The 16,513-nt window shown below is 43.5% G+C and overlaps 1 protein-coding gene across 2 annotated transcripts in view; it reads right to left on the bottom strand.

Moving 5' to 3' along the window:
- LOC129698026 (stAR-related lipid transfer protein 13-like) overlaps positions 1 to 16,513 on the bottom strand; it is a 314,800-nt gene that overhangs the window by 283,050 nt on the left and 15,237 nt on the right. For both annotated transcript variants that reach the window (XM_055636844.1, XM_055636845.1), the window contains exon 2: positions 922 to 1,812. In XM_055636844.1, the coding sequence (XP_055492819.1) occupies positions 922 to 1,713 (792 nt within the window). In that variant the 5' untranslated portion in view covers positions 1,714 to 1,812. The remainder of the gene's footprint in view (positions 1 to 921; positions 1,813 to 16,513) is intronic.

Below are 16,513 nucleotides of genomic sequence, written 5' to 3'. Positions count from 1 at the left end.
AAAGCAGTTGGCCAAATTGAATTTAATTCCTAAACTGATTAATGACTATTTTTTCACAAACCTTCATCTGAAGTGACCTTTTTGAAATTAGTACCCATGAGCAAGAGCTCATCACATTAAAAATTATATTTGATGGGTTGCGACCTGACAACAAATTTTGGAAGCAAATGCAGGCACACGGTTTCTTGATTGCAGATATCATGAATCTGTGCTGTGGGATTCATTAAACCATATCCTATCTGCTAATGAGGTCCCCAGAGCTGGTGTACATATACAACTAGCTAAATACATGCCAAACACTGACACGCTGATATGATATACTGGTTCATTAGTTTTTGGTCCATGAATTTTCACCGGTTGCAGGAGCAATGGAGACAATTCTTAAAAAACCCCACAAAGTGCTGGAGTAACTTAGCAGGTCAGGCAGCATCACTGGAGAACATGGATAGGCGCTGCTTCGGTTCAGAACCTTTCTTCAGACTGATTGTGGTGAGGGAGGGAGAGTATCTTGGTTGGCAGGGACGAGTTGGGCCAAAGGGCCTGTTTCCATGCTGGTTGACTGTAAACCATCATAAAACTGGTTACTGAAAATCAACTTAAATATTAACTGGTTCCTTCTTTGTGGATGCTATCTTTGCTGCTGAGTATTTCTGTGATATTTTACGTTAGTTTTAGTTTTACAGCCCGGAAACAGGCCCCCCACTGAGTCCATGCCGACCATTGATCACCCGTTCACACTAGTTCTATGTTATTCCACTTTCGCCTACACTCCCTTTGCACTCGACAGTTTACAGAGGCCAAATAACCTACAAATCTATTTTTTGTTTAATGTTATTTTTGGTGTTACCTATACAGTACAAATTTGCTGAACCATCCAATGCAAAGACATAACTCACAATTTAAAGTTCTGAGAACTCTTACCTCTTCTCTTATTTCCTTATCCTCAGCTGGGTTGTCTTCCTCATGGATGTTCACTCCCTCCATGTGTTTCCTAAGCTGGCAGAGAGGTGCACTCACAGTGTTTCTCTGCTCTCCACTGACACCTTGCTTTCTTGCTCTCATAAAATATCCCGCATTGTGTGGCATCTCTTCAGATGAAGCAGGTCCACAAAACCCATCTGATACCTCAGAAATGTAGAGCTCAGCAGTTTTACAGGGTGTAGATTCAGTTGGGGACCCATAGTCAGAAAACGCAATGACACTTGATCCAAGATTCTTGACTTTTAGCTCAATTGGTGGGCCTTCAGTAACACATGTGTTCTTGTGCAGAACTGCAGAGGAAATGGAAGGCACCCTGTGAATCAAGGCAGAATCTGGTTCCTCAGCGTCACTTCTCAATTTCCAGTCCGCAGGCAACGGTGAAATTCCATGTTGCTGACTCCCATTCCGTTCAGTATTCAGATTGGACTGTTCAGGCCCCCTGCACAATCCCAATGGGTTCTCCACACAGCACAGTGGAGATGAAGTGGTGTTCTCTGAACTCTTGTCGTCATCTCTCTCAGGATGAATGATCTCAGTTTTGTTTATATGAAGCTGCTGGCACCCAAGGAAACATTCTTCTCGTGAGGTATGTGCCAAAGACTCCCAACACATGGCCAGCGCAGATGTGGGTAATTTCAGATGCCTTGCACTGTCCGCTGATTCCATTCCAGGTTCTTCAGTAGAAGTCGTTCTCAAGTGTGCAGGGTCCAGGAGCAGCGCTGCATTGTACATCAATCTAAAGTCTTCCAATACGCCCAGTCAAGTGGTGTACAAACTATTAAACGTCAAAGGTCTTCGTTTTTCCCAGATTTCACTGCATCAGCCACATACCTACATCATAGGAATTTAAAAAAATGCAGTATTAATTTCACTGAATCAAAGTTTATTTCTAATCTGTGGCGAAAGTCAATCACTTGCTCATTGTAAAACAAAACTAAAATTGAGTGAGTTAAACTTGGTGTGGGTGTTGATATGACATTTTCTGTAATGTTTTCCGTAAACAATGGAATTAGATTAAGTTTACACAACTGGGCAAAGAGCCCCTATCAAAGCCTTGCTAAAAATAGAAGATTCTAATTTAAAATTTGATAGAATTTTTTAACACTTCGAATAAAACTGTTTGCATCATGAATGAACACAAATTTTAGGATGTGTTAAGAGGAAAATATCTGAACAGTCAACACGAATCAACTAGACTCAACCTGAGATAGATGCAAAGTGTTGGAGTAACTCAGTGGGTCAGGCAACATCTCTGGAGAACATGGACAGGTGACATTTCTTCAACCCGACTGAAGAGGACTCCTGACCCAAAATGGCACCTATCTAAAGATTTCCGTTTGCAGACCGCCTGAAAATAGGGTAGATGGTCAGAGCCTTTTCAGGGTAGAAGTGTCAAACACTACTAGACAGCCTAGTTTCAAAGTGAGAGAGAGAAATTTAAATGTGATTTATGTGACAAGTTTTTTTAGACACAAAGAAGTAGTTTAGTTTAGTTTAGTTTACAGATACTGTGTGGAAACAGGCGCCTGACTCACCGAGTCCACACCGACCAGCAATCCCCGTTAATTAACACAAGCCTACACACACTAAGGACAATTTACACTTATACCAAGTATACAAACCCAAGCCAATTAACCTACAATCCTGTGCGTCTTTGTAGTGTGGAAGGAAACCAAAGATCTTGGAGAAAACCCACGCGGACACAGGGAGGACGCACAAACTCCATACAAACAGCACCCATAGTCGGGATTGAACCCGGCCTCTGGTATTGCAAGCGCTGTAAGGCAGCAAATCTACTGCTGCGCCACCGTGCCGCCCTAAGTAAGTGCCTGGATCGCACTGCCAGGGGAAATGGTGGAAGCTAATATAATACCAACGACAGATAAACAGGCAGGGGGTTGAGGGATGAAAGCCACATGAAGGCAGATGTGAAGTTTAAATGGGCATCATGGTCAGCACGAACATTGTGGGCTGAATGGCTTGTTCTTGTGCTGTACTGTTCTATGTTAGTACACACGGGATATAGGTAAAGGAACTTAATGATCCTTAATTCCTGTAGATCTTTAAACTGCTTGCACTGAATCCAAGAACAGAGTTACACAGTACTCAAACTTCTGCTGCTCCATCGTCACGCACATTTGTGATGTCATCTGCAACTTTCTTCGCTCTTTGGAGAGGAAGAGGCACTGCCTTTGGAGAGGCGCTGTCAGTAAAACTACTGTGTCACACCTCCAGCAACCTGGTTCAATTCAATCTCTGGTGCTGTCTGTGTGTAGTACACCTTCATAAGTCACAGGAGAAGAATTAGGCCATTCGGCCCATTGCATCTGCTCCGCCATTCACTCATGGCTGATCTATCTTTCATCTGCATTCTCTTGCCTTCTCCCCATAACCTTTGGCACCCTTACTAATTAATATTAAATACTTACTAACGTGCTCTCTGGAACAGCTTGGGTTTCCTCCCACATGTCGGCAGATTAATCAGCCATGTAAATTGACGCTGACATGTGGGTGGGTGATGTAAACTGGGGGTTCTGATGGGAGGATGGGTGAATAAAATAAGATTGCTGTGGATGAGCCTGAATGGTGAGAGTGGACCCAGTGGACTGAATGGCCTGTTTCCATGCCATGTGACTTAGTGGCCCCTTGCAGCCCTCAGCATTATATCACTGAATTATAGGCGAGTTTGGTATGTCCATGATCTAGTTTGTTTCCCCTCTTCTGTTCTGCGATCATTTCCAGACTCCATCCATTTAGGTTTGGTCACTTTGCTATAGAACAGATGCCATTAGATTGAAAAGAGTGAAAAAAATATTTACATAGAACAGTACAATACAGGAATAGGCCCTTTGGCCCACAATGTCCATGGTAAACATGATGCCAAGTTAAACTAATCTACTTTGCCTGTACATTATCCAAATCCCTCCATTCCCTGCATATCCACATATCTAAATAAAAGACTCTAAAACATCACTATCATATCTGCCTCCACCACCACCTGATTAGTGTGTTACAGGCACCCACCACCATCTGTGTAAAAAACTTGCCCCACATATCTCCTTCAAACTTTTCCCCTCTCATCTTAAAGGTATGCACTCTAGTCTTTGACATTTCCACCCTGGGAAAAAGGTTCTGACTGTCTACCCTATCTATGCATTTATGAGGATGTTGCCAGAGCTCAAGGGCCAGGGCTAAAAGGAGAGGTTAGGCAGTGTAATACTTTATTCCTTGGAGCACAGGAGGCTAAGGGGTGATCTTTTAGAGGTGTATAAAATCATGAGGAGAATAGACAGGATGAATGCACAGTCTTTTACCCAGGGCAGAGGAAGCAAGAGCGAGAAGGCCTAGGTTTAACGTGAGAGGGGAAAGATTTAATAGGTAATTGAGGAATACCTTTTTCACACAGAAGGTGGTGGTATGTAGAGCGAGCTGCCAGAGGAGGCAGTGAGGACAGGTACGATAACAACATTTAAAGGACACTTGGGCAAGTACATGGATAGGAAGGGTTTGGAGCGATATGGGCCAAACAAGGGCAAATGGGACTAGCTTAGATTGGGCATTTTGGTCAGCATGAACAGATTGTCCTGTTTCCGTGCTGTTTGACTCTGACTTTAAATATAATGTTTGCAATATTGAGGCTACATAATTAAGTTAAGTGCTTCATTGAAATGGCTGTTCAGTCTAATTAGTGGGATAGTCAGAAATAAAATGTCAACTTAATGCTTGAACCAAATTCCCACTTACAAACACACTGCAGAACAGTTGCTCTCCTCCACCCAATATATCAACAACGTAAAATTCCGCATTTTATCTCAATGACAATGATAGTGCGGAAATAATCTTCACCCTGTAGTCAGTGATTTACTGCAAACTTAATTTTATCAAGCATCAGTACATATGCCTCACATATCTGCGTTTAACAGTCAACTAACCAAAGGCCATTGTAGTCTTACAAAATGGCTTGGCTTTAGATTCATGTCCATTTTCATATGTAACATAAAATCAAAAGCATCAGACAAACAGGGAGGATCCTGAATTGCTGCAAAATAAGGTAAGCAGTGGAAAAGCCACCAAAACCTTTGGGTACAAATTGGCACAGTAAATTGACATCAAGGAGCCAACCTTCGTGCAAAATTCTATTCAGAATTTCAACATGAAAGTTTTCCTACAATCAGAGAGTTGAGAACAAATAGCAAAGAGATATATTTGGCAAGTGTTTTTAAATGGCATATTGAATAATCAAACTTTAACTCATAAGTGGGTCTGTACGTTACTAGGGTGGCATGGTGGCACTGTGGTAGGGTTGCTGCCTTCCAGTGCCAGAGTCCCAGGTTCGATCCTGACTACGGGTGCTATCTATACGGAGTTTGTACGTTTTCCCCGTGACTGCGTGGGTTTTCTTCGGGTGCTCCAGGTTTCCTCCCACGCCCAAAGACGTACAGGTTTATGTTATTAGGCTTTAGTAAAAATTGTAAATAGTCCCTAGTGTGTTGGATAGTGCTAGTGTAGGGGGATTGCTGGTCGGCGCAGACTCGGTGGGCCGAAGGGCCTGCTTCAGCGCTGTATCGCTAAACAAAACTAAACTAAACTTACAAAAAGTAAAGCAGTTTGCACCACAGCAATTTTGCAGATGCAAGCAACAGATATCAGGCCAAGGACTCAGTAAGTGGGCATTGCAATCTCCGCCCTTATCTGTATTCTGAAGAGAGAATAGCAGCAATTTGCTGTTTGGTTTAGATAATTCAATGAACAATTAACCCTCTATCTTTGGTATATAGAATAATTATAAACAGCAACCACGGGGTAGTGAATCTGTGGAATTCATTGCCACAGACAGCTGTGGAGGCCAAGACATTTAAAGCAGAGATTGATTAGGAAGGACACCAAAGGTTACGGGGAGAAGGCAGGAGAATTGTGTTGAGAGGGAAATATAGATCAGCCGGCAGAATAGACTCAATGGGCTGACTGGCCAAATTCTTCTCCTATGTCTTTTGGTTGGCTGACAATCACTGACAATCACTGTTATATTCAAACCACATTTCAGGTGACTCTGATGCACAAAGGTTCAAAATGTGCCATTTGTCCACATTTAGAAGAGGTTTTAACTTTAATCTGTTCTTAAACATGATGCAAGATAAACATGAAAGCAAGATAAATGACTGCTGTTTTACAGCATTAAGATTTTTGGGGTATTTTCACTGTCAGGTGAGATTATTTTAATTCTATAAAATTTCCATATTCTATAACATTTCCATATAATTGCGAAATTTAAAAAACTGTAACAAAAGCTTAGAAACCTTTATCTTTTACAGACTCATAGAGCTGTACAGCACAGAAAATAGGCATTTGAGATATGCGGGGCACGTTTTTTTACAGAGAGGGTGGTGAGTGCCTGGAATTCTCTGCCACGGGTGGTGGTGGAAGCAGATATGTTTGTGGCCTTTAAGAGGCTTTTGGATAGGCACATGGATATGCAGGGAATGGAGGGATGTGGATTATGTACAGGCAAATAGGAGTTGATCTTGGCATTAGCACAGGTATTGTGGACCAAAGGGCCTGTTGCTGTGCTGTACTGTTCTATGTTTTTTCATGCTGACCAAGTTGGCATATTGGGCTTGTTCCATTTGCCTGCATTTAGCCCTTTGCCCTCTTTCCATATATTTGTCCAAATGCCGTATTTAGCTTCCTCTGGCAGCTCATTCGAGATACGGACTATTCTCGGAGTGAAAGGTTGCTTCTGAGATCCCTCTTAAATCTCTCATCATAAGGATATGTCCTTTAGTTTTAGGATCCTCCATCCTGGAAAAAAACTGTGAATGTTCACTTTATCCATCCTCCACAGGGTCTTGTACACCTCATTACGTTCGCCCCTCAGCATCCTACAATCCAAGAAAAAGTCCCAGCCGACCCATCCTCACCCTGTTGCTGAAGCCCAAACGCCTTTTACAACAATGACATCCTTCCTAAATCTAGGTGACTAGAACTGCACACAGGACTTTAAATGTTGTTTCACGATTGACTTGCATCATGATGTACCAACGCTTGTATTCAATACCCTTCCCAATGAAGGCAAGAATGCCAAATACGTTCTTTACCACTGTCCACCTGACTCCATATTCAGGGAACCATGCACCTGTACTCTCAGATCTTTTCTTCAATCAGAGCAGAAATTTGCTAAACCTTCTGTAATCTTTTTACTAAAGCACATTTACATTTATAAATAGTGGTAGAATAATTGAAATAGGGCAAACTTGTAACTGATAGTTTCTGAATACCAATTAATTGAATAATTGATTAAATTATAATCAAATCAATATTTTGATTTTAATCTTTGCTTTGGTTGCACCTAAATAAGATTCTGAAACCTGTATTGCACAAGGTTTATAATACTATAACACTACAATCTTTTAAATCATTATTGGGCCAGCAGTTTCAGGAATTGAGACCCACAAGTCAACATAACCATTAGAGAGGTCATCGTGCTTAGAGTTAAATTTGTTAGAAGATCATCTAGCTGATCATGATGTCTAGATGAAATTAGCAAGGCTAGTCCTGTGACTGAAAAGCACATGCAGTGCTTGGAAGAATAAAGGTTGGGCAACTGTGGAGAAAATTACAATAACAACCTGGCAGATATTCAACCATCAAGCTCCTGAACACTCATAACACTAACCACTGCAACTATGATCTTCTTTGGGTTATGTCGTTGGTTGCATTACAGATTTTGGTCCTTGCACTATTATGGTTTTTCATCTATTATACTTTTGATTATAATGTATTCCCTATGTGTTAGTGCGTACACAGGCCTGTTATGTTGCAGCCAGTAAGAATTCCATTGTTCTGTTGACTGTAAATAAGACAATTAAATGCAGAGAGATACAGGAACTACATACGCTGGGTTCTTGAGCAAAACACAAAGTGTTGAAGAAACTCAGTGAGTCAGGCAACACCTATGGAGGAAATAGATTGGTTGACATTTCAGGTCAAGACTTCATCAGTCAGAAGAAGGGACCTAACCCAAAATGTCATCTATCCATTTCCTCTACAGATGCTGCCCTACCCACTGAGTTACTCCAGCACTTTGTGTTTCACAATTAAATGCACTTGATTCTCTTCTAAAACAAGGAATCCTTGAAGGTGGATTTTGTTTCTTTAATTGTGGACTATTGGGAGGCAATATATTTTAGTGACAAAAACAAATTTCCATACAACCCCCACTGTCTAAGATTTTGTTTAATAGGACATATATATTCCATCAGGGAGCGTTGACGATGGCAGCCTCGACAACAGTCTGTCTGTCTTTTCATCTATTTTTTGTTCTTTTTTGTGTGTTTTAAAAGTTTGTTTTAATGTTCTCTGGTTTGTTTTATGTGGTGGGTGGGGAGGGGGCCAGGGGAAACTTTTTGTTCAATCTATTACCTTGCCGGAGATGCCGGGACCAGCTCCGCACAACTCCATACGGCTCCAGCGATCGAAGTGGGACCGGCACCGCGAGGCCGTACGGCTCAAGCGACCACGTTAGGTCGCGTTTGCTGCATGGAGTCGCATGCTCGTGGGACAGGCCCTTTAGGTCACGCTTGCCGTAAGGAGTCGCATGCTCATGGGACAGGCTCTTTACTCCAGCATTTTGTGTCTTACTTATAAATATTCTATGTTATCAGATAATCAGATGTGCTCTTCAATTGTAACATAACCTAAAGAATCATCTGGAAATGGGCAGTCAGTTGGGCCTATTCATATGGTAGAGTATTGCTGATCTTAGCAACCTATGTCTCCTTTTGAAAAGAACACAGTAAGAAAATATCGTAACTATGTGGGAATGTTGCCATCGTAAGGACAAATTGTTGTGCAATTTACTTTTCAGCCCCAGCCAAATGTGCTCAAGTTAATCAAGCAAACCAGCTAAAAGCACAAACCTGTAAATGTCATCATAACCCTGTTTGGTAAGCTGTACGTTACAATCACTGCATCAGTTTTCTTTACCTGCGTTTAGGGCGAGTTGTACCATTTCTTGGTTAGCTCGGCCAAGATACATCCTAGAACTTTAACCACACTCAAATAAGTTCTCTCAGTTTAACAAAAAATATATTAACAATCCAGTCTCATAGTGTAAAGAATCATAAAACATAGAATAATACAGCATTGGCACATGCCTTTCGGCCCACCATGTCTGCACTGACCATGATGTCAAACTAATCCCATCAGTCTGTAACGCTCCATTCCCTGCCAGTTCTTATATCTGCTTACACCCCTCCTCCTCTCCCCCCCCCCCCTTCCCGGCTGCATGTTCCAGGACATATCGCTCTCTGTGTAAAAATAAACATTGTAAATAATCTTTAAACTATCTCGATCACACTTTAAACTTGATGTTATTAAACAGATATTAATCTAAAATTTCCTCACAAACATTGAAAAGTACAGCACTGGAACAGGCCCTGCAGCCCATAATATCAGTGCTGAAAATTACGCTAATATAAACAAATTTCCCTTACCTGCACATAATACCCATCACTCCATTCCCTGTATGTTCACCTGTCTAACTAAAAGTCTCTAAATGTCACTAGCCTATCTGCCTCCACCACTTCCCCTCAAAGTGTGTTACATCCACCATCTTCTGCGTAACAAAATTGCCCTGCACATCTATACATAACTAAGACTCTGATCTTGTGGTCTTCTGGTTTGCAGGGTTTTTCTATTTGCGCAAAAACGGTACGGGATAGTGCTACGATTTTTCTTCAGCTCACTCACCGTTCTTCTGTGCTGCGAGTGTAACAAGTTTTGTTCCGATCGGCGGTATATTGTAAAAGTTAGTGAGGTTTAACAATCGTAAAAAACGGCGCATGCACAGATCGATCTCCTCTCAGCACCGCGTGGATTGGTCTCTTCTCCTGTCACTCCCCGGTACGGTCCGCACCTATCGGCGTCATTGCGTCTTTACAGGGAGACACTGCGGGTGGCCGGCGGAGGTCTCCAACCGGATACATTTTTCGGAGGGACCGGAAGAGGCCCGGCCCAGCCCGGCCCAGCATTGGAGATGTCGCCAAAGGAAAAGAGGAGAGTCTGATCCTGGTGGAGGAGAGCGTCCAGTGCCCGCTGTGAGTCCCAAAGGCACTGGCATCGCAACGCCCCACAACTCCAGCCCCTTCCCCTCCAGTTCCCCTCGCTGGCTCCTGCCCCCCTCCTCCGTGATAACCCCCTCTACCCCATGGCTCTTCCCCCATCTTTTCTCCAAGCTCTCCCCCCACCCCGACACCTCCCCCCCCCACTCAGATGCCAGCGTGGCCGTAGCTGCTGGTGCTTCCGGGCAGGGCCAAGGATCCAAGGCCTGGCTCTAAGGGCGTCGGCGGCTGATGCTCCTCTGGGGCACGCATGAAGAGATAGGAGCGGCAACCTCAAGATTCTGGGGAGGGGAGGAGGGAGTGCGCGGGAGGAGAGGGGATAGAGGGAGAGGAGGGGAGTAGGGAAAGGAGAGGAGTTATGGAGGGAGGGAGGGAGTGACTGAGGGTAGGGAATAGGAGAGGTGAGGGAGGGATCGGGGGAGGTTAGTACGAGAGGGAAAAGAAGAGGGAGGAGGAGGGGGGGTAGAGTGGGGGAGGAGGGGAAGATAGAGGGAGAGGAGGAGGGAGTGGAGGAGGTGGGAGTGGGGGAGGTAGGGTGGGTAATATAAGGAAAGGAGGGCAGTGGGGGAGGTGAGGCAGGATAGTGGGGGGGTTGGGGGGTGAGAGTGGGGGAGATGGGGGGATAGGGGATAGGAGGGGGGGGGTAGGGTGGGGAGAGGAGTTATGGAGGGAGGGAGTGACTGAGGGTAGGGGAAATGAGAGGGAGAGACAGGTGAGGGAAGGATTAGGGGAGGTGAGGATGAGAGGGGAAAGAAGGAGGATGAAGAGGAGGGGGAGAGAGTGCTAGGGATGAGGGGAAATGAGCTGCGCCTGTGCAGTTGGGGGCTATGGGAGAGTGGTGGAATATTGCGTTGGGGGACCAGGCCTCCTGTGTGACAGGGACCCACGGGTCCCACTTAGTCTAGTTTCCTTTTAATTTTGCCCCTCTCACCTTAAAGCTTTTTATACTAATCGATATATTGTATTTTCCAATCATGCTTTTTCATCTCACAGGCAAACTCTTCACCTCTCAAACCCATCCTCAAAGCTCATTCTATTTCAGCCTTCTTTATCTCTGTTCAATTTATATATACCACCTCTATTTTCATTGTTGCTTTGAATCTTGCTCTGTCATTGCCTAAATCCTAAATCATGGCTACTGTTCCTTCGCATTCCATTTTCATTCCTCATTCTTCATACAATGCACAGAGATCTTAAAACCCAAATCTGATATTGCTTAATCGGGCTCAGGACCTACTCTTATAACCTATTATTTTCAACCCAGGTTGCATAAACCTCAGAGTTGCCTTGTGTTCTCAAGTGAAAGGACCAAATAAACAGGCATTTTCTTGAGCAGCGATAGGTCTTATGATGAGCATAACATTCACTGAGTCCATGAGCCCCATTCATGGGATTAATGTGACCTGAACTTCTTAATATTATCAGTACCTTGCCATACATTCGAGATACCTATTATCCTATAGTGTACTGCAGAGTAAATAACCCTACGGATTACTGAAATAATAATGCTCTTTACCTGACATGCAATGCTTTAATCCTGCTTACAGTGCTCCGCATGTACCAAAGATCTCAGAGAGCCAGCTGTGAAGCCGTAATGCAACACCTTTCAACAGAGTGTTTCCCCCTGGAACGCAGCTAGGAGTAGGTATTATGACAATGACGGATATTCATAAGCAAGCCTTAGGCTGTAACTCAATCTTGGGGTTCGTTTATGTTGAGGAACCACTTGAGTTTCATTCTCACGGTTTGTGACATCATCTGAATGCTTTGAATAGGCAATGGTTCTTAACTTCTTCCCAGGGAGATGTTACAGGATAATGTTACTTTTTCGTTGCACCAAAGCACCTCACAGAAAATATCTCCTTATTTTCTAATATTTCACTCTTGGAAAGAGATGTACAATCCTTCATTTGTCCTTTATTGTGTTGGACTGAGATGTAACACCCCACCTCCCTGGGAGATGTGCCACTCCTTGTAATTCAGGTGCTATTATTGCTTTGCTACAGCTTAAGACAATGTTTATATCGATTTTCCTATGAAATTATTACAATATTTAACTTCAAAAGAAAGTCAATTTCAAAGGAAAGGCTGCAGAATATAAAAATTGGGATGTAATGGTGTGGCTTTATAAGGAACTGGTCAGACAGCATTTGGGGTATTGTGAGCAGTTTTGGGCCCCATAACCGAGGAAGGATGTGCTGGCATTAGAGAGGGTCCAGAAGAGGTTTACGAGAATGATCCCAGGGATCATGGGTTAACATATGATGAGCATTTGACGGCACTGGACTTGTACTCGCTGGAGTTTAGAAGGATGGGGGGTCCTCATTAAAACTTACCAAATAGTGAAAGGCTTGGATAGAGTGGATGTGGAGAGGATATTTCCACTAGTGGGAGAGTCTAGGTCCAGAGGGCACAGCCTAAGAATAAAAGGATGTACCTTTAGAAAGGAGAGGAAAAGGAATTTATTTAATCGAAGGGTGGTGAATATGTGAAATTCATTGCCACAATCAGCAATGGAGGGCAAGTCATTGGGTACTTTTAAGGTGGAGATTGACAAATTATTGATTATTAATGATGACAAGGGTTGTGGGGAGATGGCAGGAGAATTGGGTTGAGAGGGAAAGATAGATCAGCCATGAATGAATGGGGAGAATGGGCCAATGTCCTAATTCTGCGAAACTGGGATAATAAGTCCACTGGTGATCACTGGTCAGTATGTACTCGATAGGCCACTAGCCTGTATCTCTAAAACTAAATCAATTAAAAGCAGAAACCAAATACCAAATTAATACCAAAAATCACCTTTTTTAATAATAAAAAAAAAAAAAAAATTAAATTTTAAATTATATTAAAAAGTGATTTTTGGTAGTTCAGACATTTACTCCAACCAATTTTAGTCAACCTATGAAAATCCCCAAAGTTTATGATCAACCATGATCATATTGAATAGCGGTGCTGGCTCGAAGGGCTGAATGGCCTACTCCTGCACCTATTGTCTATTGTTTCCCCCCCTATCCATACAACCTGAGGTAAAAGGTCTCATCGAACCAGAGGTGGGGAAATCATTTATTTAATGGATTAGATGCACCGCAAGCTCAGGAAAAAAATTGTCGGCAGCGTTGTTGTCACCTAAAGTGTACCACTGATTGGAAATTAGCCTGAAATCTTGAAACACAACCATTTTATTCATACACAAAAACCAGTGCTAGAAGAAGTCAGCTGGTTAGATAGCATCTGGGAAGGGAAATGGACAGACAACATTTCGGGTCAGAACCCTTCTTCATACTCAGAATCTCAAGAAGGGTCCCAAACCGAAACGCCGCTATCTATTATCCGTTCTCTGGATACTTTCAAGAGAGAGCTTGATAGGGCTCTTAAAGATAGCGGAGTCAGGGAATATGGGGAGAAGGCAGGAATGGGGTACTGATTGGGGATGATCAGCCATGATCAAGTTGAATGGTGGTGCTGGCTCGAAGGGCCGAATGGCCTACTCCTGCATCTATTGTCTATTGTCATTCCCTCCACAGGTGCTGCCTGATCCACTGAGTTCCTCCAGCACTTCAGAATCCAGCATCTGCAGTTCCCTGTGTCTCTTTTTATTCAAACTATGAGTTATATTGGAGGATGCATACATAGACTAAGACTAATTCATGATGACAATAAGTTTACTTTAGACTTTAGAGATTCAGCTCGGAAACAGGCTCTTTGACCCACCGAGTCCATGCCAACCAGCAGTCACACCATACCATCCTACACACTAGGGACAATTTTACAATTTTTACCAAAGCAAATTAATCTACAAATTTGTACGTCTTTGGAATGTGGGAGAAAACTGGAGCACCCGGCGGAAACCTACGCGGTCACAGGGGGAACCTACAAACTCTATACAGACAGCACCCATAATCAGTATTGAACCCAGTTCTCTGGCGAAGTAAGGCAGCAACTCTATTGTGCCACTGTGCATCAATATCATCAATGATTTTTATTGCTACAAAAATGTCCTCTTAGTGCTTCAAATCATAGGTCACTGAATTCATGTCGGTGAAGATAGCAGATGTTTTCAGCAGCAAGTTGCAGTTGGCAAAATCCCAAGAAAATCGATCACTTTATCTGTTAGTTGAATGAAGAATGTTGGACAGAAAAAATGCATGGGAAGTTACCATCCCTTTCAACAGACATAAGGAGTCCTAATTTAATTAATCGAATGGATGGTACCTTCAACAATAAGCCCTCCCTTCATTGTGCCCTAGAATATCAGCTTGGCCTTATGTTAAAGCACTCTTCTACACAGCTATCAGTAGAGACCTATAGACTAATTGTAACACTGACTGGTTTGGCAACTTGAACACCAAGGAATTAAGGAGAATACAGAGAGTGGCGGACAGTGCCCAGTTCCTCACAGGTACTGACCTCTCCACCGTTAAAAGGAACTACAGGAAGTAGTGCCCCAGAATGGCAGCCAGCGTCATCAACGACCCACACTACCCTGGCCACGCTCTCATTTCGCTACTAGCATCGGGATGAAGATGCAGGAGCTTGAAAACTGTGACCACCAGGTTCCAAAATAGCCTCTTCTCAGCAACCATCAGTGCCTAACATAAACCGCTGCAGTTATCAACGATGCACTACGGACTTTGTTTCTTTTTGGCACTAGTATTACAGTTATTAATATATTGTACTTTTGATGTGTGTGTGTGTGTGTGTGTGTGTGTGTGTGTGTGTGTGTGTGTGTGTGTGTGTGTGTGTGTGTGTGTGTGTGTGTGTGTGTGTGTGTGTGTGTGTGTGTGTGTGTGTGTGTGTGTGTGTGTGTGTGTCCGTACGAAGCTTTTCAAAAAGAGGGCGGCATGGCAGGATTACAAAAAACTTAATGTGAAATAATGTGCGCGCTGCACACATCACGAGTGCGAAGTGTGAAGTCCCTCGATGCCAGGGCCCTGGAAGCTCAGGGGTTTTAGATGCTTTCTGATGCAATCTGAGCCTTATTTTGGAGCATTTATGCACCACATTTATGACCAATATTTCAGAAATTAACAGGAATCTGAGAGCTTTTTCACACAAAGGGTGCTGGGTGTATCTAACGAGCTGCAGAAGAGGTAGTTAAGGCTGGGACTATCCTAATGTTTAAGAGACATTTGAACACATACATGGATAGGACAGATTTAGAAGGATATGGGCCAAACGCGCGTGTGTGGGGATAGTGTAGATGGGACATTTGGTCGGTGTGGGCAAGTTGCGCTGAAGGGCCTGTTTCCACACTGCATCATTCTATGACTAAAAAGTGAAGAAGAAAAATGCATGTAGATAAGTAGAGCACATTTCACAGAGGAGTGAAATGTAAAGGCAGAGAGGGGTTTATGGGTGGAAAGGAACATAGGAAAGGAGGGGGGAGAGTGGGCTTGGGCAGACAGGTGAAGGGAAAATAGTCACAAAGTGCTGGAGTAACTCAGTGGGTCAGGCAGCATCTGCGGAGAATATGAATAGGCTACGTTTCACAGAGTGATGGAGTAACTCAGGGGGTCAGGCAGCATCTCTGGAGAACATGGATAGGTGACATGTCACAGAGTGCTGGAGTAACTCAGTGGGTCAGGCAGCATCTCTGGAGAAAAGGTATAGATTATATTTCGGGTCAAGACCGTTCTTCAGTAATATTCATGATGTGACATGCATAGACATTCCTGAATGTTACCCAAACCATCATTGGCTACTTTGTTATGGTGCTTGCCCTCTCATATAACATCTCTGCTGCCTTGGGTGATGCAGGACAGGACACAAGCTTTGGGACATGGTGTGAAGCTGTTGCCGTCTGTCCCAGCCCGGTAAAAACCTGGATGGAGTGGATTTGGAGAGGATGTTTCCACTAGTGGGAGAGTCTAGGGCCAGTGGCCACAGCCACAGAATTAAAAGACATTTCTTTAGGAAGGAGATGAGCAGGAATTTCTTAAGTCAGAGGGTGGTGAACTGTGGAATTCATTGCCACAGACAGCTGTGGAGGTCAAGTCAATGGACATTTTTCAGGAGGAGATTGATAGATTCTTGATTGATACGGGTGTCGGAGGTAATGGGGAGAAGGCAGGAGAATGGGTTTGAGAGGGAAAGATAGATAGAGTCATAGAGTGATACAGTGTGGAAACAGGCCCTTCGGCCCAGCATGTCTCATCTGCACTATTCCCACCTGCCCACGTTTGATCCATATCCCGCCAAATCTGTCCTAGCCATGTACCTGTCTAACTGTTTCTTAAATGTTGTGATAGTCCCTGCCTCAACTACCTCCTCTGGCAGCTTGTTCCATACACATACCACCCTTTGTGTGAAAAACATACCCCTCAGATTCCTATTAAATCTTTTGCCCTTCACCTTAAACTTATGTCCTCTGCTCCTCGATTCACTTTGGGCAAAAAAACTCAACCATATCT

The sequence above is a fragment of the Leucoraja erinacea genome, chromosome 6 (assembly GCF_028641065.1).
Source record: "Leucoraja erinacea ecotype New England chromosome 6, Leri_hhj_1, whole genome shotgun sequence".
Classification (NCBI taxonomy): Eukaryota; Metazoa; Chordata; class Chondrichthyes; order Rajiformes; family Rajidae; genus Leucoraja; species Leucoraja erinaceus.
This window is presented reverse-complemented; position numbering and strand designations above follow the sequence as displayed.